At 58.2% G+C, this 27,326-nt stretch overlaps 1 protein-coding gene across 2 annotated transcripts; it reads right to left on the bottom strand.

Annotated features, from left to right (window-relative positions):
- SRRM3 (serine/arginine repetitive matrix 3) lies at positions 1-27,198 on the bottom strand. Of its 2 annotated transcripts, XM_064677808.1 has the most exons (15): positions 27,028-27,193; positions 18,905-19,134; positions 15,658-15,759; positions 12,406-12,540; positions 12,217-12,297; positions 11,816-11,845; positions 11,343-11,411; positions 11,040-11,075; positions 10,300-10,350; positions 10,093-10,197; positions 9,480-9,651; positions 3,594-3,922; positions 2,736-2,963; positions 2,309-2,446; positions 1-280 (listed from the first exon to the last, which is right to left on the bottom strand). In XM_064677808.1, the coding sequence occupies exons 2-15, from the start codon at positions 19,126-19,128 to the stop codon at positions 64-66; spliced, it is 1,917 nt and encodes a 638-aa protein (XP_064533878.1). In that variant the 5' UTR covers positions 19,129-19,134; positions 27,028-27,193; the 3' UTR covers positions 1-63. The 2 variants fall into 2 exon arrangements, 1 of the variants encoding a protein (XP_064533878.1); XR_010435615.1 differs by lacking the exons at positions 1-280; positions 2,309-2,446; positions 2,736-2,963 and having other exon boundaries at positions 3,846-3,922; positions 5,004-9,651; positions 27,028-27,198.
- Between the last annotated feature and the right edge of the window lie 128 nt (positions 27,199-27,326).

Raw genomic sequence — 27,326 nt, forward strand, 5'->3', positions numbered from 1 at the left:
GCAGGAGGCATGGAGGGGGCAGAGCTGGGGTGCCGGGGGGCTGCGGCCGGGTGCCGGGGGGGCTCAGAAGCCGGCGCTCTCCGAGCTGCTGCGGCTGTTGTAGCTGGGGCTGCGGCTGGGGCTGCGGGAGCGGCTGGGGGGGCTGCGAGTCCGGCTGCGGCTGCGGCTGGAGCTGTAGCTGTCGTAGCTGCGGCTGCGGCTCCGGCTGTACGAGTAGGTGCTCAGCGAGCTGGAGGACGAGGGGCTGGGCCGGTAGTAGGGGATGGGACGCTTGCGAGCACTGCAAATGGAGAAAGGGATCTGAGTGAGGCCCCCGGCGGCAGCTCGGGGAGGGGGTCCAGCACTGGACCTCCGGCACGGCCAAGCATCCACCCAGGGAAGCCGAGCATCCCCGCGACCAGGCTCAGACCGGCTGCGGGGCGTCAGGATGTGGCCACCCGACGTCACCTCCCCCTCCATCCATCCCCTTCCTCCTTCCCAGCTCCCCCCCGCCCCCCGCCCCCCGGGGTGTTAGTCCTGGATTAGGCAGCGTCGAGGGCAGAAAGTGAGCAGGTTAATGTGGCCTTTGTGTTTCCCAGACACCAAAGATTGAAAGCTGCTGAAAAAGAGACGTTCGGGATTAGCGGGAGGCGAGCTGCGGCCCCGCCGGCGCCGGAGCGAGAGGAGAGACACGGGAAGCACGGGGGCAGTGGGAATGGAGGCCACGGGGGGCAGAGACAGCAGGAGTCAGCCCCTTGCCCCCTCTCCTGGCCTGGTGTTAGTGGGACCAGAGAGCCACAGGCACGGCCTGAAGGCAACCGGGTGCCAAGGGCATCCTAAGGTGTGAGGAGACATAGAGGGGTCTGGGAGGAAGAGGAGGAGGCGGAAGAGGAGGAAGGGGGGAGGTTACCCTGGGAGCCAGGCTGGCGGCGATGCTCTCCGAGAGGGACCTTGGGATGAAATGGAAAAGGAGAGGTTGGCATCACTGAGGTAGGACCATGGGGAGGGGGGGGCGGAATGATGGGAACTGGGGACAGGGCAGGAGGGCAAGGAAAAGCCCTGGGGGTTCTGGCTGGACTATGGGGCAGGCAAGGGGGGCTGGGGCTGTTTCCCCAGCTGCCCCTTCCCCACAGCATCCTCTAGGCCTTGTAGGAATGGCTCTGCTCCTCCTGAGCCCCAGGCAGATTTGGGTCTGCCATCCCCATCCATGCCAGGGATGGTGGCAGGGATGGGGGGGACAGTCCTCACAGGGATTGCAGGCTGTGTCCTCCAACTGAGCCCTGCCATCTCCCTGGGGACATCCTGGCAAAACCAGGATGGAGCAGGAGGGATGGAAAACCAAACAGTGGTACCTGGGCTGGGAAAAACCTTCCTCTGGGCTGGGAGCAGATTTCCCAGACCATTTTCTTTCCAGGGCATACATTGGGAAGAGCTGCAGGGAGCCCTAACCCATGGGCTCTGCAGTATTGCTCCTGTCCTTCCTCCTGTCCTCTCTCCTGACAACCCCAGCCCAGCCCAGGCAAAACAAAATCCCTCCCACAGTGAGGCAGAGCTGATTTCTGAAAATCCAGCCCCCTGATCTCCCAGCTGATAGTAGGAGAGACAAATAGGTCAGGAAGGAGGTAATCTCGGCTCCGGCACGGCCCCACTGCCAGCACTGCATGTTAACGAGGTGCTACATATGCACACAGTGTTTTGTCTGGCACAAAATATTGCCTGTCTTACAGCTCGGGATCCTGAGGCAATAGGATCCCAAGGAGGAGAAATCGACTTTTGGAGGGCAGAGGAGAGATGTGATTGCGGATGTGCGTCTTTCTGGAATATGCACAGCCGGATTAAAATTAATTCCTGTTTTCATGCCTTGAAATAGGAAGAGATCAGAAGGTCATAGTATTGGAGGCAGTCTGGTTATCCAGCTGTCTGGGCCAGCTGATTCACCCGGTCACCCTGAGGGTTATCTGTCCATCAGCAGAGCTGCTCATCCTTTTGTCCATCCATCCGCCAATCCATCCATCTGCAGGTCTGTCCATCCATCCACCTATCCAACCACCCACTCACCCATCCACCCACTCATTCATCCATCCACCCATCCGTTTGTACATCCATCTATCCATATGTATATCTGTCTGTCCGTCCAGCCAGCCAGCCAGCCAGCCATGCATCCATTCATCCATCTATCTATACATTCATCCATTCATTCACCCATCCATCCATCTGTTACCTGTCCATTCCCCCACCCACGTGCTCTTTGGGGCCGGCTGATGGCAGAGCTCAGCCCTGGGATGTGCCATTGGACATGGCAGAGCCTTTGCCACGTGCCAGGACCCACCTTGTGATCCTCCTGGGCTCCATGAAGCTGGGGGAGTCACGTCTCCTCTTCCTGATTGGGGAGTAGCTCCTGGAGCGGCGCCGGGCGCGGGTGGGATCGGGATCACCGTGACGTGTTCGGGGCTCGTTGTCCTTCTCTCTACACCCCGAGGAGGAGGAGGAACGTCAGGGAGCGGGCTGGGATCCCGGGTGGGATCCAGGGACACCCTGTGAGAGCAGCTCCCTGCGGCAGCTGACACTGCCACCTGGAGCTGGTGCTTCCAGTGCCATCAGCAATGACCTGAGACCCCTCCCCAAACCCCAGGAGAGCTGGGACCACCATGAGCTGCAGATTCTCCCTGAGCCCACTGATGGCACCCATGGTGTCCCCTGGGCCCACTCATGGCACCTCTGGTGTCCCCTGTGCTGAAGTCCCCCCTGGGTCTGACCTGCTGGCGGGTTTTTTCGGCGAGGGTGATCGGGAGCGGCTGCGTCCTGCTCTCTTCTCCCGGGAGCGGGAGCGGGATTTGGAGAGAGAGCCACTGGAGCTCCAGGAGCTGCTGCGCTGGCCCGGGCTGGGCGAGGGGCTCTTCCTGCGCTCCGACGTGTGCCGGGAGTGCTTGGCCGACGACTCCGAGCTGCTGTTGGGCCGGCCCCGGTGGTGCCTCTCCTTCACCCTGTGAAGGCAGATCCCAGCACTGCCTCATGTCACATCCTGGCTGGCAGGATATCCCCATGGGAGCCAGAGATCCCAGGTTCCCACAGAGAACAGTGGGCACACCTACATGACGCCAGTTTTTGGCTGGGCTACATCTCTGGTTATAAAGCGTGGGGTGCTCATGCGCTTGGGATCCTGCGTCCTGTGGGATGCTGTAATTCCGCACAGCCATCCAGGCACTGCCTTTCAAGCTGGCATAAACCCTTGCAGGGATGATCCTTCCCACAGTGAGCTAGCACTGACCCACTGTGGCTCTTCCCTATCTCTGTTCCTGTCCCCATCCACAACCTAACCCCCGTTCAATAATCCTAACCCAAACTCAAATTTATTTTTTTCCAGATCCCCTTCCTCCTCCTCCCCCATCCCCATCATTATCCCATGTCTGTCCCAATTCATGTCCCCATCCCTGTCCCCATTCCCATCCCCATCCCCTGAGCATCCCAACCCAGCCCAGGTCCCCAGCTCGCACCCCAGAGCTTCCCTTGGATGGACTCAAGGTGCCCGCGTGGGGCTGCACCCCAAATACCACAACCCAGCTCCCATATCCCGTCAGTGATCACACGATCCCATCCCGGGGTTCTTCGCTTACTTCTTCCCGTGTGCGCCGTGGTTCCTGTCGGGGCCGGCCGGCGGGTGGTAGGGCTGTGATCCCGCCGAGCCCTCCGAGTCGCTGCTGTAGCCGGGCGGGCTAAGAGGAGCCGGCGGGGGCTCCCGGGGGGCCGGGGGCCGCCCCTTGCTCTGGCCGCGGTGTCGGGAGGGCGGCGAGGCACTGCGGGAGCGATGCCGGTGGCCGTGCTTGCCCCGCTCCGGCGTGGGCGACCGGGGGCTGCGGGCACCGTGTCGGCCCCCCCGGGCGCGGGGGGAAAGCGGCTCCGTCCTGCCGTGAGCCCGCGGAGAGGGGGACGCCGAGGCCGGCCTCTGGCAGAGGGGGAGAGAGAGAGAGAGAGAGAGAAGGAGGGAAAGGAGGAAGGGGGGGGAAGAAGAGAAGAAAGAAGGAGAAAGGGGATTTTAACGGGGGGCGCCGGGCCGGGGGCGCAGATCACAACGTCAATGCACATCGCATAAGGCAGGCTACACAGACGCTACTCTGCACCTTCCTCTCGCCCTCAACAACGTGGGTCATGCAAACCTCCGCATGCAAAACGCCAAAAAAATATAACTCAACTCAAATCGTAATAAAAAACCCAAAGGAAAGGGCGGGTTGGGAGGAAAATAAATAAATCCAAGAAAACCCCCAAGTCGTCAGGGAGGGAGAGCTTGAAGGGAAAGAAACAACCACCCCCCCCCCCAAAAAAAAAACACCTGGAGAAGGGATAAAGCAAACCCTGGTGCCCGCCCGCCCCCACCAAGAAAGGGGGAGGGAAAAGAGGGGTAAAACCCAAACGAAGGGAGGAAAATGGGGGCAGGGAAAAGAAAAGATGAGAGGAGGGAAGAGGGGCGGTGGGGGAGAGTAAATCAGACTGAGCCGAGGGGAAGGGGTCGAACCAAAGAGGGCTGGAGGTGATGGGGTCTGCTCACACAGAGGCATGCACATATATAGAGATATATGTTCCGATACGTGTAGTTTTTTATCGATAGTACGGCTTTCGGCTTAAAACAAATCCAGAAACGAGGAAAAAACGGCACAGAGCGACAATGGAGGGCAAGGCAGGGGAGGGGGGCCGGGGACGAGAAGGCAAAAAAAGAAACCAACAGAAAAAAGAAAGAAGAAAAACCATCCAAATCAAATCAAATAAAAAAATAAATAAATAAATAAATAAAAATAAATAAAAAACAAAGCAAAACTTCACAAATGTCCTCGTTACTGAGATAAACGAATGTCTCTGAGCTCTTCCTGGGACACGCATTGAGCTGTTAGCTGTGACTCTGCAGGGAACTGCTAAGTCCTCATCAGCACTCAACACAGACTTTGCTTTCTGCTTCCTTTTTTTTTTTTTTATTTTTTTCCATTATATGCTTTTTTTTTTTTTTAAGTCCCTCTTGGTTAACATCCACTTACCAAAAAAGTGGCATTTCCTCCTTTAGTAGGTAAGGTATGAAGAGAAGGGAAAAGCGGGGCAATATAAGTGCATCATTAGATTCACAAAAATGCAAGAGAGAAAGAAAGAGCGAGAGAAGGAGGAGAGACAGAGACAGAGCCAGAGAGAGGAGAAATAAAACAAACCAACTCACTTCTCCTACAGGGAGGGAAAACCCTGGGCCACCACCGTGGCCAAGCCCCGAGCCAGGCTCTCACCAAGAGCTGAGGGGGTTTTGTCTGGCCTTGGGGCCCCCAAATATCTGAGCTCCTCCGAGCCACAAATGCTGCCTGGGTGTTTTCCCCATCTTTGCAAACATCACTAGACCAAAAAGATGGGTGGAAACACCTCCTGCACCACCAGTCCTGACCAAGCTGGCAAACCCCTGGCTTTAGGGTCTCCTTTCCCCAGCCACAGTCCAACACCAGGTCCCTGAGTATCCCTGAAAGGGTGAATCCTGCACAGGGAATCCAGTCGAGGGGATTGAAGAGGGTTCAGGGGGATTGGGGTGGTGCCAGGATTGTGCCACCACACCCAGGGCCGCTGACCCCAATTCTTTGCCATCCCCATGCCCCAAATACTTCTGGTGAATCCTCTAGGATGAGGTTCTCTCTACACTGTGTCCTAGACACCACTTTTCTCCCCCAAAAACAAGCAGGAAGGGCGAAGGGGTGGGATTCTGGGGACCACCACAAAGATGCTGCAAAAGGGTCACAAGACCATTTGCATCCCTGAGCATCCCAGATTGCTCCACACCCAACCTCCTTGTCCCCATGGATAAGCCAACCCCTCCAGCCACAGAGCAGCAAGCTGGAGCCAAAATGAGAGGATTTGGATTTTTTGTTAGAAATCTGTTGCTGTTGCAATGGCTGCAGTGAGGGGGGAAAGAACAGGGGGGGTTCAGCTGAGCCCTTTCCCAGCCCCGTGTCCCCACAGAGGAAAATAAAAGCAGAGAAGATGAAGTAGAAGAAGAGGAAGATGAAGAGAGAAAGAAAGGGCTTTCCTCTTTCCCAGGGCAGCATTTTGGTGCCAGTTGGCCATGCTGTGGGGTGTGGGGCTCCCACCCAAACCCTGCAGTCTCCTGCCCAGGCGTGCAGGAAGGCAACGACAGTAAAAGCATCCCAAATAAACCCAAATCAGCAAAGACCCAGCCCAAAAGGGAAAACACACACTGGGCACTTGTGGGGATGGGACATCCAGGGCTGGGATGCCATCCCCTGCTCCTGGGGAATGCGATGCCCTGGACCTGCCTCTCCACAGATGAAGATTTCAACCTTTCCCCATTGCAACCTCCCAGTATTTTTCCTGAGTTGGGTTTTTTCCCCCCATCACGACCCAAAGAGGGGTTAAACCCACACATCTCCCCAAATTTCTCAGGTTTTGCCCCATCCATTCAATCCAAACCCCCCTGTGCCCACTCCCACCCCTGGCCACCACCTCTATTTCTCACTAATTACGTTTGCCTTCGTTACTGGGCCACTAAGGGGGGACTCGAAGGGAGCAGCCCCTGCATGGAAACGAACACAAATTCGGAGGGCTGAAAGACACAGAAATGCATTCTACCGACAGCACGAGGAGACGGGGAAGAGAAAAGGGGGGAAGAAAGAAAAAAATATTACGTGGACAGGGCAAAAAAATATACAAAATAAGAACGTAAGAGAAGAGCATGGCTTTGCAGCTAACTGGGGAAAACCATACAAATCAAAAACAAAAAAAATCATATATAGCCACCAAAAAGGGACAAAATGAAAGAGAGACAGAGAAGGAGAGCGAGAAAGAAAGAGAAAGAAAGTCAGAAAGAAAGAGAAAATAACATTAAATCAAGCTACGGTGCTTTTCAACAGGCTCATCTGCAGAAGTGAACGTGCAGAGGTGGACGAAATACCTACCTTTGGAATTGGCAGTGACAGGAATGCAATAATAAAAAAAGAAAACAATAATCTCCACATTTGGAGGGCAGAATGGGAAAAAGACAAGGACTCTTTAGTACGGCGATCCAGACCCCTCGGCTAATCCCGTTTGCTCTGCTTAGAATTTTTTTAAATTATTTTTTAAATTCGGTCTCTTTAGTTTTTAATTTTTTTTTTGTTTGTTTGTTTGTTAGGTTTTTTTGTTTGCTTTTCAATGGAAAGGCTGTGGCCGGCCGCCGAGCGGGGTGGCCACGGGGGGAGTTGCTGGCTGGTGTCTGTAACCCAGCTGCAGTTCAGTCTTAAAAAGTCACTCTATAACATGGCAAAGTCCCGGATAACATGCAGGGAAGGCGATGGATGGAGGTGGGACACGGCGAGGGATGTTGGGTTGTGTTGGCCCAAAGAAAACCGGAGAGAAAGAGGGGCTGGAGGGTGCGTGTGGGCAAGGAGGAGGAGGAGGAGAGACCCAGGAGGAAGGCTGGGAAGGCAGCAGGGATGGATGGAGACAGGACTGGGTATTTAAAAGGGAAGGTAACACCGTGCAGCGCCCCGGGGCACCCCTTGCTCCCGGTGGCCCTGGGGGTGCTGAGGGGGGACACAGCTCATCCGGGGGATGGGCTGAGCTTTTGGGGGTCTGCAGGAGATGGGAAAGGAGCTGGGTACCAAGGATGCTCAGCATCCATCCTGCTGGGATGCAGGATATGGGTACTTGGGTGTGGGATGATTGCGGGGTGCTCGGATAACCCAGCACCCAGCAGCCTCATCCTGCAGCCAGGGAGGAAAACCATCCCCACATCAGCAGGATCCAGCTGAGGACACGGGACAGTAGCCAATTTGAGGAGGAAAAGGGCAATTCACTCCATGAGATGGAAACAAGCCCATTTCTTTTGCAGTGGAGGCCTGCTGGGTTCTCTTCCCTTTTAAATTCCTTGTTCAAAATATAGAAAATGGAAATACAATGTTCAGTGGTCGTAAATATTTAGAAAACACATCTGGTTTTTGGGTTTGGGTTTGTTGTTTTGTTTTTTTTTTTCTTCTCCACATTAACACACACAAAAGCAAAAAATTCTAGAACAACACGACGACGACGGGGGGGGAAAAATGAAAATAAGAGAAATATAAATCGTTTGCATTTCTGTACATCACAAGGGAAAAGAAAAGAAATCATGAGAAAGGAAACTAAAACAAGGGGGCGGGAAAAAAAAAAAAAAGCACGTTTCATTGCCCTTCCCTCCCCCTCATCCCTGCTTCTGCTGAGCAAGAAATGGAAGTGTATATTACCGTTTGGGTTTTTTTCAAATGGGAGGCTAAAGAAAAACACAGATGGGATTAAAAAGAAAAAAAAATAAAAAGTAGAAACCAGAGAGAGAAAGAAGAGAGAGAGAGAGAGAGAGAGAAAGAGAGAAAGAGAGAAAGTTGTTGGAGAAAAGTCCCGCTGGTGTCAGAGAGCCAAGGGAGCTCGTCGGCCTGGGCGATGCTGGGGGGTGGGCAGGGGGAGAGCGGGGCGAGCCGGGCGCCTGGGGGGCTCCCGAACCCCCCCACACCCCAGCCAAAACCACAGGAAAAGAAGAAAGCAGAGAGGTGCTCCAAGAGATGGGCTGGGTGCTGGGTGCTGGGTGCTGCTGGGGGGTGCTGGGCTGGGGAGGGTGAAGGGGAGGTGGGTATGGGGAGGGGGGCTCCTGGCCCCATTTTCCGGGGTGGCCCTGGCCCTGCAGGTGTTGGGGTGTCAGCACAGGGTGCTACCAGCCTGGCAGTGTCCCCACAGCACCTCACCATGGGAATGAAGTTCCCTGAGGTGAGTGGGGACCTGTGTGGCCCCCAGTAGTGGAGTCATGCAGCACACTGCCTTCAGTCAGCTCTGCCTCCAGTCCCTGTTAGCCAAAGCAGGCTCCTTGCCATCCTGGCACTGGTTAAACTGGGACTGGCTCTCTGTCCCACAGGATTAGAGTTTTGACCACTCAGCACTGGAGTAGCCCCCCAGGTTTCATTGGGACATCCCAGGACAATGAGGCAGAGCCAGGGACACTTAGCTCCAATGTCACCTGCCATGGGGACCCTAAAATCTGAGCATCCAGCACCAAATCCCCTCCGAACACTACCTTGGCCAGACTGGGTGTTGGAGTCCTGAGCACTGGTGTCAGCCCCTTGGCACTGGGGAGGGTTTGGGCTGCTGGGGAAACGAATTTTCCAGCTGTACCCATTTCTTGGCTGTCTGGGCTCAATCTCAGGTAGGTGCTGAGCCCAGTGGTGACCCTGGCAGTGTCGCCTGCCTGCCAAGCCATCGTCTCGGGGTGACATCTGCAGGGCAATGTGCGGCTTTGGGGGAGGGATGATTTGTTGGCTGCCCTGATCCTTGCCCCGAGATGACGGGCTGGCTCCCCCAGGGAGACCGTGCAGAGTTGGTGAGTGCATCTCCCCCGTGTGCCCCGGCTGGGCAGGGCGGGGAGCCGAGCGAGTGGGGAAGGAGCGGAGAGGAGAGCAGGGGGGCAGTCCTGTGGAGGGAGGAGGGGAGGGAAGCGAAGAGTGATCCAAGAAAAGCCTACGTACATCCGAGGGCTCCGGGAGCGGGGCGCCGTGGCTGTGGCGGCCGTTCTGGGCGCTGCCCTTGTGCCCGTTCTGGTGCGGCGAGGCCGAGCGCTGGGGCGAGGGCGAGGACGGGCTGCGGCTGGAGCGAGCGCTGCTGCCTTTGGGACCATCCTGCCGGCGCTTGGGGCTCAGCCTGCGGGGCACAGCATCGTGAGCTGCCGGCACCCCCGTCCCCGAGCTCGGCACTGCCCTCCGCCCGGCCCGGCAGAACAGCCCAGGCTGCGGGGCAGGCTTCGCCAAAGCCAGAAATGGGGTGAGAATTGATGTTTTGTGCTTTCTCTACTCAAAAATTGAACCCCCGCCTGAGATTCTCCCAAACCCTCCAGAGGTTCTGCAGCACCATCCTGTTCCCCTCCGTCCCCCCAAAAGGGTTCTCATCCTCGGGACACATCTGCCACCCTCCTCCTGTCCTCCATTCCCAAGGGTCCTCATCCCCGGGACACCTCTGCCACCCACCTCCTGCCCTCCACCACATCGGGGTGCCCACCACGCAGACATCTCTGTCCCTGCCCTCCAGCCCACATTGCCGAGACTGGGGGGCTATTGGTCGTGGGCTGTCCCGGGCTGTCCCTACCTGCCGGGGGATTTGGAGCCGCTGTCGTCGGAGGAGAGGGAGGCGCTGTGGGAGCTGCAGGAGCTGCGCCGGTGCGAGCGCCAGGCCGGGGACTCGCTGCGGGACCTGCGGAGAGGGCGGCCGGGGCCGCGGGGGGAGGCTGAGTCGCTCCTGGGGCACGCAGGGGGGGCACAGCACCCCGCTCCCCCCGCCGTCCCGGCCCCTCACCTCTTGCGCTCTTTGTTTTTCTCTTTCCGTTTGTTCTTGGGGCTTCGGGACCTGCGGGAAGAGCTGGAAATTTCAGGAGCAGAGGCAGCACCTGGAGGTGGCTTCCCCAGCCTCCCCAGAGGCACCGAGGCCGCAGGAGGAGCGAGAGGAAGAACCTGCATGGTCTGGAGCTGGAATTCATTGAGATTCAAGCACAGTGGGGATCCCAAATGGAGCTGGGAGGACCATGGGGTCTGGTGCCCACTGGTGAGGCCAGGCAGGAGCGGGTGGCAGTGGGAAGGGGGGGCCTGGCTCTGCTCAGCATCCTCTGGGCTTGGGCCCGTTGTCACCTTATACTTGCCTCGTCCTACATCAGTCCCCTCTGAGACCCTCTGCTTTCCCAGACACCCTTTGTCTGTTTTTCACTTCTTTCACCCTAGAACAGCAGTGCTGACAGAAGGCATCTGCAGAGTAGGGCAACAGCCAGGGTTTGTCCTGGCCATGGCTGCCTGGAATCCCCCTTTCTTCCCTAGGGGACATTAGGGGCCATGTGGGACCCCACAGTCACCCAGAGTGGCCCTGTGCCATGCCCAAGGGTGGAGGACACACAGCAGTGTCCAGCCATGGGATGAGGGGGTCCATCACTGTGAGCAGAGGGGAGGGGGACAGCAGGAAGGCAGGGAACAGGGGGTCTCTGGCAGGGGAAGCTGACAGCCAGCAGCGGTGGCAGTGGGGTGGTTCCCGGCAGACGTCACTCTTACCTGTGTCTTCTCTTCTTCCGTGACCCTGACTCAGATCTGAGGGATGAAGAAGAGGCAGAGGTGAAGGAGACACACTGACCTGGTCAGCTGGGCAGCCCCAGGGGATGGGGACAAGGACAAGGGTGTTGCCCCAAGATGGGCTGCTGAATTGGGCAGGTGACAGCAGCTGTGAAGTGGTCATCAGCATCCATCCCTATCCATGCCTCAATCCCACCCCAGCCCAAGGGCTTGGGCAGTCACCAAACAGCCCCATGGTCCCCAGTCATGCCTGGTGTCCCCAGCCTGCCACGGTGTCCATCCTACCTGTCACGCCTGTGTTTCTTTCCAGTCTTCTTTTTCTTTTCCTTGCGGATGGGTGAAGAGCTGTCACAGCTGGGGGGAAGTGGGTGCCCTTGAGGGACGAGCAAGGGACTCCCCAGCCCCATCCCTGTGGCCCAGGGGAGTCCCACTCCCAATGCCCCCCCACTCCCCACTTCCCTGGTCCACCCCACGGGATGCACAAACATCTCATGGAAGTTATTTCCTGGGGATTTGGGGTTGGTGACAGAAAGGGACTTCTGGCAGAAGGGCTCTGGATGCCTTTGATGCCAGACTGCTCAAATCCTGCTGTGTCTCATTGCCACCTCGTGGGCTCCACAGCCTCCAGCAGGAGACAAAGTGACCAATTCCCACTGGGATTTCAGAGGGGGACAGTGGGTTGTGGAGGCCAGCCCATGCCCCCGGGCTTGCAATCCCAGCAGGAACCTCACAGCCCACCCAGCCCAGTGAACACTCACCTGCGCTCCGAGCCAGGTTTCCTCTTTTTGCTGCCGTGGGAAAGGCAGAGAAAAAAGGGACATTAGGGACAGCATCTGCCCAGGCAGCCAGTGCTAGCCAGGGAGGGGACCAGGGGGTAGGTGGAGCCAGACCCTTTACAGAGCCAAATCCTGCCCGGTGCTGTGCCCTGCAGCAGCCAGCTCCTTCCCCACACAGTGCATGCAGGAGGTGTGTGCACACGTGTGCGTGTTGCAATATCAGCACATGCAGATGCATTGCACCTCTTAAGGGTGCATATTTGGAGGGGCACTGACCACCAAAGTGGGAGAACTTGCCCCGTCAGAGCCTGGGGAAAGGCTGAGCTGGGAGCAGAGCTGCCCTCCTGGGAGAGGGGACAGCGCAGGGACAGCCGGGGACTCACCGGCTCCGGCGGTGACCTGATTTCTTCTTCTTTTTCTTCTTGGGGGGAGGAGAGGTAGAGCTACTCGAGCGCCGTTTCAGCCTGTGGGAGACAGCATACAGGGTCGGGGGAAGAAGGGACCAGCTCCCTGGCCTCTGTATCCCTGCACGGGGATACCGTGCACGCCCGATTCCCGAAATCCCCGCGGACCTGTACTCGCGGTGGCCGCTGTCCTCGCGGTAGCACTCGGCCGAGCAGTCGCACTGCAGCAGGCAGCCCTCGCCGTAGTCGGGATACTCCACCGCGTACTCCTCCCCGTCCGCCCCGTGGTGGTTTTCTATCACGCTGCCAAAGGAGGAAGCGCGGGATTAATTCGGGGATCCCCCTTCCCTGTCTTCCACCGGCTGGAGGGAAGCCTAGGGCAGCCCCAATGCAGCTGCAGCAGCTGGGGGACATCCAACACAGCATCCCCAGGGGACTTGGTCACATCCCTTGAGGTCCCCACACAGCAAAACCCCGTGGTGGGGGTCTTCTCAGGGTCTTCCTGGGACTCCAGTCCCTGCAGAGATCCCCACAGGGACACCACGAGGCTCGGGCCACCTTCTCCTTGCAGGATCCAGCCTCGGCGGCGTTGGGAGCCCCTTTTGTGATTGCCCAAGTGCTGGGGCTGAGCTGGAGGCTGGATCGGCCCAGGTGGGTTGGATAAGGGTAAGAGGAGCTGGCAGGAAACTTGGGAACTCAGCTGGGAGCTGCCCAGGATAATCTGGGCTTTGAGGCCAGTGCCCCAGGGTGCCACCTGCTCAGCACAGGAGCTTCAGGCAGCCGATGGTTGATGTCCCCACCTGGCCAGGTGAGAGGGGGGGGCATCATACCTTGAGCCATCAGGGTCTCCTCTCCCTCCTGAGTGACTTCATCAGCATTAATTTTTCCCACTGCCATGGAAACCAGTGTGAGGTTGCCATTGACTACTGGGGCTGTGGGCAGGGCTTGGCAGAGGTCTGGCAGCTGGACTAGGAGGGTCCTAGGAGCCCCTGCCCAATCTCTCCCTGTTATCTCCACCTCCCTGGTCCAGCTGTGCCATCCAGGAGCAGCATCAAACCCCACAGGGAGCCTCTCCTTTGCTCTTGGGGGGATGTAAGACATGTCACCCAGGGAGGGATGTGGCCATCCAGATGCTCTGGAGGGAACCGTAATGGATGGGGCCATGCCTGGAGGGTGCTCAGCACCAAACCAGCCCAGGTGTTTGCTTCCCAAGGGAGATTTGCCCTCGGAAACCTGATGTGCTGCTCCACCCCTCCCATCCTGGAGGTGTGCAGCCAGGGACACTGGTGGAGAAGTGCAGCCCCAGCAGCATCAGTCCCTTGGCAGCCTGGACAGTGCCTGAGTGAATGGATGCCCTCAGCCCCAGACCAAATCTGAGAGCAGCACATGTTGGCATCCTTGGCCACAGGCAGGCCACGGGCTGTTTAACCCAATTAAAAATGTCTTGGAGCGAAACTACGCACGAGGCACCCTCCTCCTAGTCACAGGCGATCGCTCAAGCGGGTCTCGGGCTCCCCTCTGCACTGCAGCCATGGCTTTCTGGGTCCTCTCCAAGTGACTCCTGCTTTGGCCATGCCCCAAGGGCAGGAGCAGCCTTTCAAACACCCACCCAACCATGGGAAGTGGGGGGGAAGGAGGAAAAGAGAGAAGCGAGCGGGGATAATTCCCTGTGTGTCTGCTCTGCGAGCAGGCAGTGCTCCACACCAGAGCCTGCTGCCAGCATCTCACCCATTAGCTGTGCTCAGCGGCTCAAGACCAGCTTGTGCTGCTCCAATTATCCCTCCCTGCCCGGCACACGGTTGCCTTTGTCTGTAATCCCACCAGCCTGTCCATCAAGCAGTTCTCCTTGGGGACTGGGCTGTATCACCGGGCTGTGCACATGGAGACGGGAGCTGGGAGAGTGCAGAGAGCAAAGCCAGGGACTCAGGTGGTCATGGCTTTTGCTCAGTGCCTCAGTCTCCCCTGGGGAGTTATGCAGATGATGCTGAGCTCTCACCTCAGCTTTGAAATGAGATCAGCTGGTTGAGACTCACAGCCCCGGCAGCCAAGGACCGAGCTGTAAAAGCCCAGAGAGGTGCTGGAGCAGGACCAGCCCACGAGATGTTCTGCTGAGCACTCTCCCAGCCACCACAAGGGATGAGGCTCCTTATTTAAAGCTTATTTAACTCCCTTGTCCAGCCTCTTGATCTCTCAGAGACCTTTGGCACCCAGGACATCCTCCTGCTGCTTGAAGAGCCACCTCCTTTGAACCCAGCTCCTGCCATCCTCCTTCAAGCGCCTCCAGCTTTGCTCTCCTCCGAGCAATCCTTTGCTGTGAGACTGCTCCTTCCAGCTCAGCACTATTATTTATAGCCCTGGGGCTAATCTTTAATGATTACCCTTCGTTTTGCAAAACCAAGCCTGTAAAGGTGACAGCCAGGGCTGTCTGGGTATCCTTAACACACCCTCAGCTTCCCAGGTGCTCCTTACCATGCCAGCCCCAACGAGCCTGCCAGGAAGATGCCCTGAAGATGACTCCTGCCCCCATCAGCAAAGGCCACTTGTTAACACCTCAGGCTTGATGCTCTGTGACCTGGGCGGGTTGGTTTTCCCCATCCATTGGATTTTCCTGCCTGGAGAAGGACTCTGAATGCTTCACGCTGCCCCAAGGCCATGCAGCCCATCCCGGGCAGGGCGCAGCAGAGCCATGTCCATGTGTCTGTCTCTGTGTCTGTCCCTGCCTGCTGTGCCAGTGGACTGGTGTGAGGAAGGCTCTCCCTGCCACCACGACTTCCCTGCCTCCCCCCCCGCCCTGATTTCCTGACCCTAATGAAGCATTAATATTCAGTGAACCTGCACTCTCTATTCCTGTCCCAAGTGACCTGGTTTCCAGGCTGATGGATGGTGCACGCCAGGCCAGCCACGCTGCCTGGGCCATTAAGCATCGTGCAGATAAATCATCATTGAGCCGGGGCGGACCCTGGTGAGGCTGGGGACAGTCCTGTGTGGGGCAGGAGGAGCAACTGGCACATTCCCAGCAGCAGCTGGGCTGCTTTGGACACCAAACCTGAGCTCCAAACTCCTCTCAGGGCAGATGGAGGCCCCCAGGACCAGGCAGCATGAAGAATGATTAGAAGGCAGAGGAACAGGGTAGGAGCTCCTTGGAGAAGCTTCTTTCTTGGGGCTCCTTGGGGTTACACCAGCCTGATGGAGACACAGGCTCTGGGTCTGTCCAGAGGAGGGGCAGGCTCAGTCCTGCCTGTCCAGCCTGGGCCCCTTACAACAGAAATTATTATCATTATTATTACTGATAACAGTAATATTTCTAGGGTTACAGAACAGCAGCCAACCTGCTGAGCCATTGCCACCCGGGAGAGGCCTCTCTGGGATGAGAGAGAAGAAGGATGCACAGATGAGCCAACTGGGAGCTCTCTCACTCACATTTGGCGCCCATGCTGGTCCTCCCTGGTGAGCACACCTTCCTTCTCCATCAGCATTTGCCGAAAGGTCCCCACTTTCTGCCGGATCTCCTCTTCGGAGTACCTGGATGGGCAAAGACACGGTCAGGGCTGCCATGGCTGGAGTGTGGGCTCCCCACAGAGCTGCTGGTGACCTCCATACCTTTGTCGTTTGGGATTGACACATGGCCCAAAGGGCTGGTCAGAAGGAGATGTGGCATGGTGACAGTCATCAGGGCTTGGAGGAGAGCGGGATCTCTGTTTGGCCCCCTGCCACCACCCTCTATGCCCTCCTCTCTCCTGCCTGCCCCTCCCAGAAGTGCTTGCCAGAGGAAGGGACGTCAGAAAGGGGTAAAAGAAGAGGATGACCATGAGGTTGCCATTCCCCATTACTGTCCCAGGCTTTGGGCACATGCTGCCACACCCTCTCAGCAGTGCCAGGGGTTCAATCCCAGGATCTCCATCCCACCACGAGTTTCCCTCTCTCATCCCTGCGCTGTGCCGGGGCCCGGCAGCCGAGCCAGCTCTGCGCTAACGCTGAACGCTGACTCAGGCCACTGCAGGCTTATTAACGAGAGGCACTAATCACTTTGTCCCTGGCATCTGGGAACAGCCACGGCAAACCACGGCACTCCAGCCATCCCCAAGGTGTCCCTGGGAAGGGACGGGTGACAGCCCTGGTGGGTGGTCCTGTGCCACATCCCACGGCCGCACAAGGGCACCTGACATCCTCTGTGACTACAAACATCCCAACTTCCTCGACTGAAAACATCCCGATGGAGGGATGTCGTGGAGAGACCCATGATGCTCCTGGCATCATCCCTGAGGACAGGGCAAAGAGAGAGGGACCCTGTGTGACCACCGGGCTGCCACACTGGGAGGGAAGGGGTCAGGCTCTGTGTGTGTCCTTGTTCTCACCCTTCTACAGGGGCTGTTGTGACCCACTGTTGCCATCACATTCCATCAGTATTGCTGTTACAAGACCAGAAAACTGGGTATCACAGCCTGGCCGAGCCCTCTGGTCCCCAAGGCTGGCACCTCACAGTGCCCATGCTGGGGACAGTAATGCCCCTCACAATGCTGGGGGTGCCCTTGGGTGCCCTGGGTGCAGAGGGACACGTGGTATCACCCACCCCTCCGCAGTGCCCATGAAAGGGAACAGAGAGAAGAGGAGAATTAATATTAACAAGCTCATTTGTGCTGAAGGGCTCTCATTAATTGCCCAGCCGGACTCCACGCAGGAGGAGGGCTGCTAACAGGGCAAGGAGGCAGCCTGGCTGCTTCCCCTCACCTTGTACCTGGGCATGGGGGGGCCCCAAAAACAGGGTAGCACCCCCAGATGCTGCTCTGTCCCACAGCCTCAATGGCAGTGTACCCAGCTGGGCACAGTGTGATCACCCCGCAAGGATGAGACACCAATCCCGGCCATCCCACGGCCATCCCACGGCCATCAGCTGGCCCATGGCAGCAGGAACATGTCTGCCCGGGATGAGCATTTGCTGCAGCATATTAAGAATGCGGCTGATGCTCTCGGAGAGGGGACATGAGGCCAAACAGGAGGTGACAGATGGGCCATCATGGCTGGGCCTTTAGCAAATCTGCGGGGGGAGGCCAGGGTGAGGCACCCCCCAGCACCTCCAGTGCCTTCTCCAGCTCCTTCCCTCCTGCATTCCTCTGGTGCTGCTTATAACCTCGTTAAAGGGGTTTTGCTTTTACATTTTAACATATAGAGTGGGTTTGGGAAAGAAAGAAAAAATGCTGACACTTCTTTTCCGGGCAAGGAATCCAGCCTGCAGGCAGGGAATAACGGTGCAGGCAGCCTGGAGCGAGCTACAGCGCAGGCAGGAGGAGCCATCCGCCTTTAAGGAAACAAGGGAGTGCTTAAATCCCTGCAAACCCCCCTCTGCTGACACTCACATCCATCCCGGGGGCCCTGTCCCTGTCAACAACTCCCCCTAGGCCATGGTCAGGATGTAGCTCCCAGGCCAGATAGAAACTTTGGAGGTGCAGAGTGCTTCCTATGGAACCCTCCCAGAGAACCCCTGCGTGGAGGGGAAGAGCAGGGAGAGGATTAACCAGGTTGACCAAGATTATTACTGTAATTATGTTATCATTTCGGCGTATCGCCACCATCATCGTTATTAATAGCCTTAATAACAGCAAAGCAATTACAGCAATAACAACAATACCAGTTGCAGCGTTGCTCTTACCCACTGTAGTAATGATACTACCAGTAGTAAGAGCCCTAGTAGAGTGGGGGAACCCGACAGGAGGCTCTGGGCTCCCCAAAGCGCCAGGTCAGCCTTATTTATTTCCATAATGACAAATTAGGCACAATCATTATTCCAGTCTGTGTGAGACAATTTAATTCTAGGTCACGCTTGCACTCTTAATGAAAGCCTTGGCGAAGCCTTCCCTCAATCCATTTTCCTTCTCCCCAGCTGGTACCAGTCCCCATCTACCCACGTGTGCCAAAGAATTTGCTCCATCCATCAGGTTTTAGTGAGTTGTCAGGGGGAGCAGGATGTTTGACCGGTGCCAGAGCTATGGGGCAGCCAGCAGCATAGCCATGGGTCCATCTGGTAGGGATGGGGATCTCCTCGCTGGCCCCCCAGCCTCTCCTGCCCACCCAGGCAGGAATGTTCTCCATTCCCTTGCATATTCCCCCAGTCCTTTGCTTTCCAAGGGGAGAGCAAAGGCTGAGAAGCTTGTGGTGCCTGGTCGTGGCATTGGCAGGACAGAGGGGGTCCTACCACCCCAAAACTGGAAGAAGAAGGAAGGTGGGACAAAAAAAAGCACCAAAAGAGCCTTTCCTGGCACTAAACCCCTGATCTCCTTCATCTCCCCAACACAAAAGGCAGAGGCAGATCATCTCCCACCCCAGGCATGGGGGGCACAGGATGGGTGGCCCTGATGACTTGCACAACCATGAGCAACTTTGCTCCTCCTTCCTGCCTCAGCTTTCCCTGCATGACAAGCTGGGAGCCCAGATTTCCAAGCAGAGGGGCCAACCTCCAATAGGTGTGGATGCACTCCTAGGCCTGAGTTTCTTGGAAGCATTTCCCTCCCCCCTACCAACCCACCAGTTCACCCCAAAGCTGTTCGATTCACCCAAAAGTGGATTTACTTCCAAATGGGCACATTTGCCACACCCAGGTATTTTTTTAAAGGGGAAGCACAAGGCGCAAGCGGGTCACAAGGACCCCATTCCCAGTTCCCCTGCCACTCACCCCTGCTCCTCCATCATCTCCTGCAGCTCCATGCACTTCAGCTCCACCCGCCGCTTGCGCTCGTGGTCCAGGATTTCCCGGTGAGCCTTCTTCACCATGCTGGGCTCCACCAGCCGCACCTCCTCCTCACCCTTGTGCCACGTTCCCGAGGCGCCGGGCTGGGAGAAGCCGTTGGAGGCTTCCTGGGGCGAAGGCACATCGGCCCCATTGTTGTAGAGAGCCATGATCACCTGGGAGGGAGAGAAAGAGTTAAGGGTCAGTCCTTGCCCGGGTTCCCCTCCCACCCCGTGAGGGCCAGGGGACCCTGCCAGGACCTGAAGGCAAAATTTGTCTCAAAAGCAGGTTGGTGGGGACAGTGACTGGGAGATCTTCCTGTGCCTTGCCTCAGTTTCCTCATCCACAAAGCAAGGCTGAGGTTACTCCCATCACCCTGCCAAGAGGGCTGACTCATGGGAAAGAGAGAAGGATGTTCTGCCAGCCTTGTATGGAAAAAACCTGGCAAAGTGTGGGACCCAGGACTATACAGCAGCAGCAGGATAGGTGGGCAGGGGTCCTTCTGAGCCCCACAGACCCCACTGTCAGCCAGTGTGAGTTTGGAGCAGAGATAGGCAACCATCCTCACAGCTCTCTGGGGACACCCCAGGCACTGTCCCCACTCAGTAAAGGAATGGACCTCAGATATCCCCTTGCATTCTGCAGCTGCACTGGCTGGTTCGGATGCAGCCATGGGACATCCTGATGTCTGGCCCAACCAGCAAACGCCTGCTGATGCCCTTGGGCCGTGGCCTGGCACCCTCTGCCCATGACCTGGCACCCTTCACTATGGCCTGGTGCCAGCTGCAAGGGGAGATGAGGATCCCCACTGGCCTCTGTCTGCCTGCCTTCTCCCTGCTCCTTCACATGTCTCTGCCTCCTCCTTCTGCCACCACAGTCAATGTGTCCTCACTTGGCTCCAAAAATAACCCCTTGGAAGAGGACAGCCGTTCCCAAACAGCACTGCCGTGCCGAGGCTCTGGCTGATGCTCCCCAAGCCTGGGGGAGGAGATGCTCCCAAAACTCCTGGATCAACCAGACACAACCCCGTCTCAGTGCCCGCGGGCCATCGGCGCATGGCTGAGCACCCATTCCTCACTCTCCTTGTCCTGCCATGCCCCAGCTCCCCTGTCCAGTGCTCCAGCCCTCTTCCCAGCATGGGATGATCCCACTGGAGATCTGCTGCCTGAATTACCAGCGTGGCCAGGCTGCAGAGGCACCACCTGGGCGCACAAACCTCCTGCAAAGCCCTGCACAAAGAGAAACCATCAGGAGTGAAGGCAGAGCATCCTGCCTCGCTCTCCAAGCTGGATTTGGGCTTGAAGATGCAGCTTTTGCCAGCAGCCACTTCTCTGGGATGTTTCTCTCCCAGGGATCCTGCTGGAGAGGCTTTTCCAAGGATGGGTGTTGCCTGCACATTGTCTCCTCCGTGGCAAGCAGCCAACCCTTGGGTGGCTGACACACACTGCCCAAGAAGGATGGGAAGGAGGGATCCCTCAACCCAGCACAGGCATGAAGGGAGGACAGAGGGACCATGGACAGATCCGCACCATTTCGAGCCCAGGGAGGGCTCACCACTCCTGCTGTGCCATTCCAGCAGGACACCAGGCTGTTCAGAGCTTTCCATGGCCATGCCAGGTGGGATAGAGCCCGGATGGAAACACAGATTGCTTGTGAGGGGCTCTGAGGATGTTTCTCTGTTGTTTGAGGAGACAAAAAGCCTCAGAGCCCTCCCCTGGGTGGTGGAGGTCCCAGCCTGGCTGGAAGGCAACTCCCACCCCGTGGCATCTCCAAGGGACATCCCTGGCTTTCCCATTGCCACTGGCTGCCCCACACAGTCATTTATCTCCTGACAAGCCTGCCCAGGGAGGACAGCAGCTGAGTGCTTAATTACAAAGCTTTTTTTCCTTTTATTTTTTTCCCCATCACTACCATACAGAGGGAGCCAACAGCCTTTATTTCTGCAGAGGCACAGGGGAGATCCTGCTGGTGCAGCAGGAGCCAGCCAGGGCTCTGCAATCCCTGGATGCTTGTCCCTGTTAGAGTGACTGGAAGGTCCCTCAGTCCCCCCTTGCCTGTAGCACCCACATTTCGAGCCCCACAACAAAGAGCTGCCCTGCTCAGCCCTCCCTGCCCATGAGGGACCCCTGATCCCAAACCATTCCATAACCCAGGGTGGCTCCAGGCCAGAGAAGGGAGAGATGCTGCAGAAAAAAAAAACAGCTTGGGAGCTCCTCTTCCTCTTTCTTCCATCAGGACATGGAGCCAAAAACCAGGAAGGAAATTAAAGAATGGGGTAAGGTCCCCACTGAGAAACCTTCCCCCACAGAGAGGCTCAGGGAAGGAGATGGGGAAGGAGAGGCTGCTTTCTGCAGCAGCCTCTGCTTGCTTTTCCCCGGTGGGAATTAATTTTATCCCAAGCCCGGCAGTGGATAAATTCATTGCTGAGAAACCTTGAGAGAGTGTCAGATAGAGAGCTGGGGAGGTAGACGAAGATAAACCAGCAGCTGGATGGGTACCTGTGGGAGAGGGCTGCATGGCAGGGGAAGCATGCAGATCCACCAGGAAATGCTCCATGAAAAGGATGTGGCTGGAGAATTCCCCCCTGCAACTGGGGCCAGGAAGGAGGAGCTGGACTGGGGATGGACATGGTGTTGCAACCTGGTGTCTCCTCAGCTGTGAGCAATATCCACTGTGAGAGCTGACACCAACCCCTGCCTCAGCCACAGCATGGCCAAGAAAAAAAAGGAATGGGAAAACCACCCACAACCCCCCCAGCTCTAAACAAGGGCAGCCATGGGTGGCAAACACAGCCAGTTGTACACCTCTGGTGACAATGGGGACAAGACACCAGGACAGAGGGAGCCCATGTCCCCCAGGCTGGGTCTGTGCCCTCCTTATCCCCAAAGGAGGACCCCAGAGATGCCCTGCACTTGCAAGGGACAGCTCAGGGACACAGAGTGACCACCACCACCACCACAACCTCAATCCATCGGCCACCACACGGGGACCACCCGGCTCTGCCAGCCCCAAATTTACCAGCATGGCCCTGCCCAAACAGCAGCGGTTTCCTGCCTGGCTCGGCGCTACCCCGATAATAAAGATGATGGTTAAATATTTAATTATCTGCAGTAATTACCCACAAAACATCAATCACTGGCAGCTGCTGCCCGGCCGCCTTGCCCAGAGGGACAGGAGGTGTCTTGGGGCCAGTGCTGTGTCTCCATGGACTCCTAAGGGCTGCAGGATGTAGCTGGGGACAGTCACTGGCATCCATCCCCACTTCCCAAATTCCCTTACTGCCACCTGTGAGGGCCCAAACCCCCTGGCACCATGGGCTGGAGCTGCTAGGGAAACTCCTGAGCAAATCCCTCTCTTCTCATATTAACAAGCTGTTCACCCACATGTTTTGGGATCCTGATCCTGTTGCCACGTACCACTTTGGGTCTCGGGGAGGTCAAACCAGCTTTTCAGCTCACAGTTACTTCCTGCTGCCTGGATTAGAGCTTTTGGAAAAGTTCAGAGGTGCCCCATCCTCCATACTCATCCTCCATCCCTATCTTCACTCTCATCCCCAATCTCCGTGCTCATACTCATCCTCCATGCTCTTCCTCATCTCCTTCCTCCTCACCACCCCCAGCCACCATCTTCATCCCCCAGCCCCAACCTCCATCTCCATTTTCATTCTCCATTCTCATCCCTATTTTCCATCCTCTTCATCTTCCACCACCATCCTCCATCCCCATCCCATGCCAGGGACCATCCCACATGCCGGGTCTCTCCCTCCCTTCCCAGCCATGCTGAATCACATCCAAGGTGTGTGGAGGACCTGGGCACCTGCAGTGCCAACTTAGTGACTGCCAGGACAGACAAAGGACAGGCAGACTGCACTGTGCCCCTGTCACACAGCCAGGGCAGGCCCTGCCAGCCAGGGGTGCAAAGCCCAGTCTCTCCATCCAGCCAGGATTTGGGGCTGCTGGTTTCCATCCAGGTGGGCTGTGACCCCGAGGCACCTGGTGGGGTGGCACCGCATTGTGTTTGTCCCCATGTCCCAGCCCTGGGGCTGCCCCACATGGGCTTTGCCCAGCTCAAGGGTTCAGAAGCTCCAGCTCGAAGGGAAAGAAGAAAACAAGGAGAACGAGCAAAAAAAGTGGGGTATCTCACTGAACTGCTTTGGCCCTTTTATTTTCCAACCCAGAACAAGCCCCTTCCCAGCCGGCTCTGCTCAAATCCCCCCGTGGGCCCTGCTCAGCACCCCGGCCATGCCCACAGCCCCCCGGTGCTGAGGCGGCAGCCGCCGCAGGGCCCTGCCGCTGTAATGCGGAGGGAGCCGCTCTCCCGGGGGGAGCAGGGCTGGCAGCGGAGGGCCGGCAGTGACTGGATGCTCTCCCAGGTGCCTGGATGCTCTCCCGGCGTCTCTCCCTCGGCGGGGAAAGGCGGCAGCGGTCCCTGGGCATCCTCCCCCCTCCCCGTGCCTCGGCGCTAATTAAAGCCGCCTCCGGCCGGTGCTCCATTAATTCTCGCCACATCCAGCTGCACCAGGCAGGGCGGCCGCGAGCACCCGCGTGCCGGGATGCGGGCACGGGATGTGGGCACGGGATGCGGGCGGCGAGCCCAGGACGGCGGCTCCTTGGACCACTCGTGCACTGAGTGTGCCAGAGCTCAGTCTCAACACGCCAGGGCCAGCCCAGATGAGGTGAGGACCCTCCAGCCGCTCCAGACAGGGTGAGAGGGGTGATCCCCGTGGTTCCCCCTGCCCGCCAGGATCTCGTCAGGACACACTACTACCCACTGAAATCACAGCCCTGTCCCTGAATCATTTACAGCCCCAGCCCAGGCTGCTCCCTACCCGGGCCGTGGGGACAGCTGGGAGAAGGTCTTTTTTTCAGGACACAAAACATGCCAGAACACCACCGCCAGGCAGTCGGCCTCCTCTAAACACCCGGCTGGAATTACAAGGAGGAAAAGTCCGGAGTTACTGCCATTAATTGGGCTGACCTTCTCCGGAGCTGCCTTCCAGTGCCAAAAACCATGAGTCAGACCTTCAAGAATGAGGAAAAAAGGCAAATCTGGCTTTAAAAGTGCGGCCGACCTGGGGCTCGTTAGCGCTGCCCTCCAGCCCCAAGCCACAGGGATCCTGCCCATGGAAAGGGGCAGCAGGAAGGGGTTGGTGACAGTTGATCCCAGCACCTCCATCCCTATTTCCCCGAGCTGAGGGGATCCTGTCCTATGGCTGCCCAGCCAAAATTTGACACCTCACAGACTTTAAAGCAATTAATAGAGAATATATAGATGCTGGCTGGGGGGTCAGGAGCTGCGGCTGCCTGTGCATACCTACGTCTGTGCAGATATATATATATATATTTTAAAATAGATGAGGAGGCTGTGGAGAAGCTAAACAGTTGCTAAGCAACCGGGCTCCTTCCTGGCTTGGGGATGTAGGGATGGGGGAGCCAGGGGTGGGGACCAGCCCCACACCAGACAAGCACCACACAGGGGTGTGAGCACAGAGATCCATCAGCTCCCCTGGAGGTGCTCCAGAGTAAAGGGCACGACAGAGGGTGAGGAGCTGGGATTTACTCTTGACCCCAAAAAGACCAACCCCCCCCCCAATCTGAACCCCTTGGGCTCCCAGGGGAGGCCAAGCAAGCTTTGCTCTCAGCTCTGGCTGGAGGAGAGCCGATGGGAAAGGAAACCAACCCCAGGACCCCTGCAGTGACCCCATTCCTGAGCCAGGGATGAGGGAAAGGAGGAGCACATCCATGTGACGGCAGCAATCCCCTCATGCTGAGTGGAGAGGCAGCGAGTCCAGGTGATGGGTAACCCTATGGGACCCCCCAGCCCCATGGCCCTCTGGCCACACTCTCCTCAACCCCTTGGGGATGCCCTGCCAGACCTTTCTCAGAGGTGGTTAAATAAGGAAGGAGGATGGAGAAGGGGAGCAGCCACCCCCCAGGTTTTTCATCCTGGGGGCCACTTGCTCTGCTGGGCAAGGAGTCAGGAGGAGGCACAAGCAGCTCCAAGGCCCATCACCACTCTGGGGAGGGGGAGAGTAATAAAACTACTACGAATAAAAGCAATTATTGAGCACATGGAGGAGCGGGGGGATGACTGCCACAATGAGGTCACCTTCCCCAACGGGGACACAATCCCTGCAAACGACTCCGGGGCCGAGTGCTGCAGGTGTGGGGGGTCATGGCCAGTGCAGGGGGAGCATCCAGCTGGGAATCCCCCCCACCATCCCCCCCCCCATGGCTGGCTGGGTGGTTGTGTAACGGGAGGAGCTATTCCAGGGTTTGAGCACATTATATAAGCCATGGGCCACCTGGCCGGGGAAAGCAGGAGCTAGAAGACAGGGAAGAAGAGGAGGAGGAGGAGGAAGGGCTTTGGGGATTGGGGATCCCCCACATCCGGCAGACCCCTGGCAGCCAGGACTAAATCTGCATCCCACAGGCACCCCCTGCCAAGAGGTGTGGAGTGGGCACCCTCTGCTCTCCCTTCCAGCAGCCTCCCAGGACCTGCAGCCACACATCCACCCATGACTGGATCTGCCCCCCCCAGGGTACGAGACATTTGTTTGGGGGGAAAGCGTCATTTTCTTGGCACCAGGGACAAAACCAACCAAGAGCCCTGGGCTCCTCTGCCTTCCTGGCAAAGCCCCCTGCTCACCATCCCCAGTAGCAACCAAGGACCAAAGGCTCCCTTAAAATCTGCCCAACTTCTGGTTCTGAAATCCCCCCACCTCTCCCTCCACATGCTGCCAAGATGAGTCCTGGGGCAAGGGAAGGCAGGTGGGATTCAGGGGGGATCCAGAGGGGATTTAGTGGGGAGGCAGGTGAGACAAAGGGGGTGGCATTGCGTGAGAACACGCTGGCAGAGGGGGACAGAGCTATGATGATGTTTGGGCACAAGCACCGTGAGCTCCTGTCCCCAAAATCCCCCCCAGTGGGGGTGTCCCTGTGCTCCTGCCAGCAACAAACCCATACACCAGGGCAGAGGGACCAGCCAGGACACAAGCACCTGCACCCTCAGAGAAGGTCCCTGATATTTGTCATCAACCTGAGACACCCCCAAACACTGCCAGCCCCCAGGTGACCCCTCTGCAGCAGCAGGAGCACAGGGAAGCAACACATCCAGTCTGAAATCTCTCTCCGGATGGGATGAATGAACCTGTGTCCCCTGAAAGCCACCTGAGCCATGCCCTGACTCCTCTCCACCAGCCCCCTGAAGGGCCATCCCTGGGGACAAACCTCCCTGTCCCGGGAAGGAGAAGCACAAAACATTCCCAAAAGACCAGCGGCTGGGCTGCTGCCGGGGTTCCCCCTGCCAAGCCTTGCCCCTCTCCTTCCCCCACACAACACCCGCAGGGTTTGAAATCTCATCAGCCAAACCCTCCCCAGCACAGCCTGGGGGTCCACGCTGCAGAGAGAGGGGCTTTGGAGCCGTTGTCTTGGCCTCATCTCCCACCTGCACCACACAAGGCACCAGCACCTGCTGGGGGCTCATCGCTGTCCTGTCCCTCCCAGATAAAACCCCACTGCTGGGGGTCACCGCTTGTCCCCCTTCCAGCATGTCTCCCCACATGGAGGAGAGGGAGGTGTGTGCCTCCCAGCCACCCCCCAGCACCGGGGAACACCTGACACATCCATGTCCCTGGACCCCCCGTGCCCCATAAAACATCTCATCTCCAGACTCCTCACACCATCTTGGACCCCCTAAAGCATCAAACCCCGTGGGGGGACACCCCTGTCACACACCTCCCCGTGGGATCCCCAGCTGCTCCAGCACCCACGAGGCGCTGCACTCCTCACCACCCTTTCCACCCGTGCCCCTTTGGGGACCCCAATTCCCCCCCCCCCCCCAGGACCAGCCCACCCCCAATCCCCATCCCTGGGGGTCCTCACTCCCCTGCCCGCGGCGAGCATAACCCCATGGGGGGGGGGGAAAGCCTTTTCTCCCCACACACCCACCTCTCTCAGCGTCCCTCCGTGCCCAGCGGGGTCCCACCGCCCCCCACGCCCCTTCCCCTCCCTGCCCGGCCCCCCCCGCCCTGTGCCGGCCCCGCAGCCCCGGGCCCGGCCGCGCCTCACCTCGCCCCGCCGTCCCGCTGAGTCCGGCCCCAGGAGGGGGGTCCCTGTCGGCGCCGGGGGGTGCCGGGGGTGCCGGGGGTGGCGGTGGGCTCGGGGGGGCTCGGCGGTCGTGGCCCCTCCGGCGCGGCCCCGGCGCGGCCCCTGCTGAAGTGCTGGACAGCTCCGGCAGCGGAGCCGCCCGACACAGAGCGCCGCCGCCGCCGCCGCCTGCGCGCACCGCGCGGGGCCCAGCGCCGCCGCCCGGCCGGAGGGCGACACTGCAGCGGGGCCGCGCCGAGCGGGGACACCCGGCCCTGCGG

The sequence above is a fragment of the Pseudopipra pipra genome, chromosome 21 (assembly GCF_036250125.1).
Source record: "Pseudopipra pipra isolate bDixPip1 chromosome 21, bDixPip1.hap1, whole genome shotgun sequence".
Taxonomy (NCBI): Eukaryota; Metazoa; Chordata; class Aves; order Passeriformes; family Pipridae; genus Pseudopipra; species Pseudopipra pipra.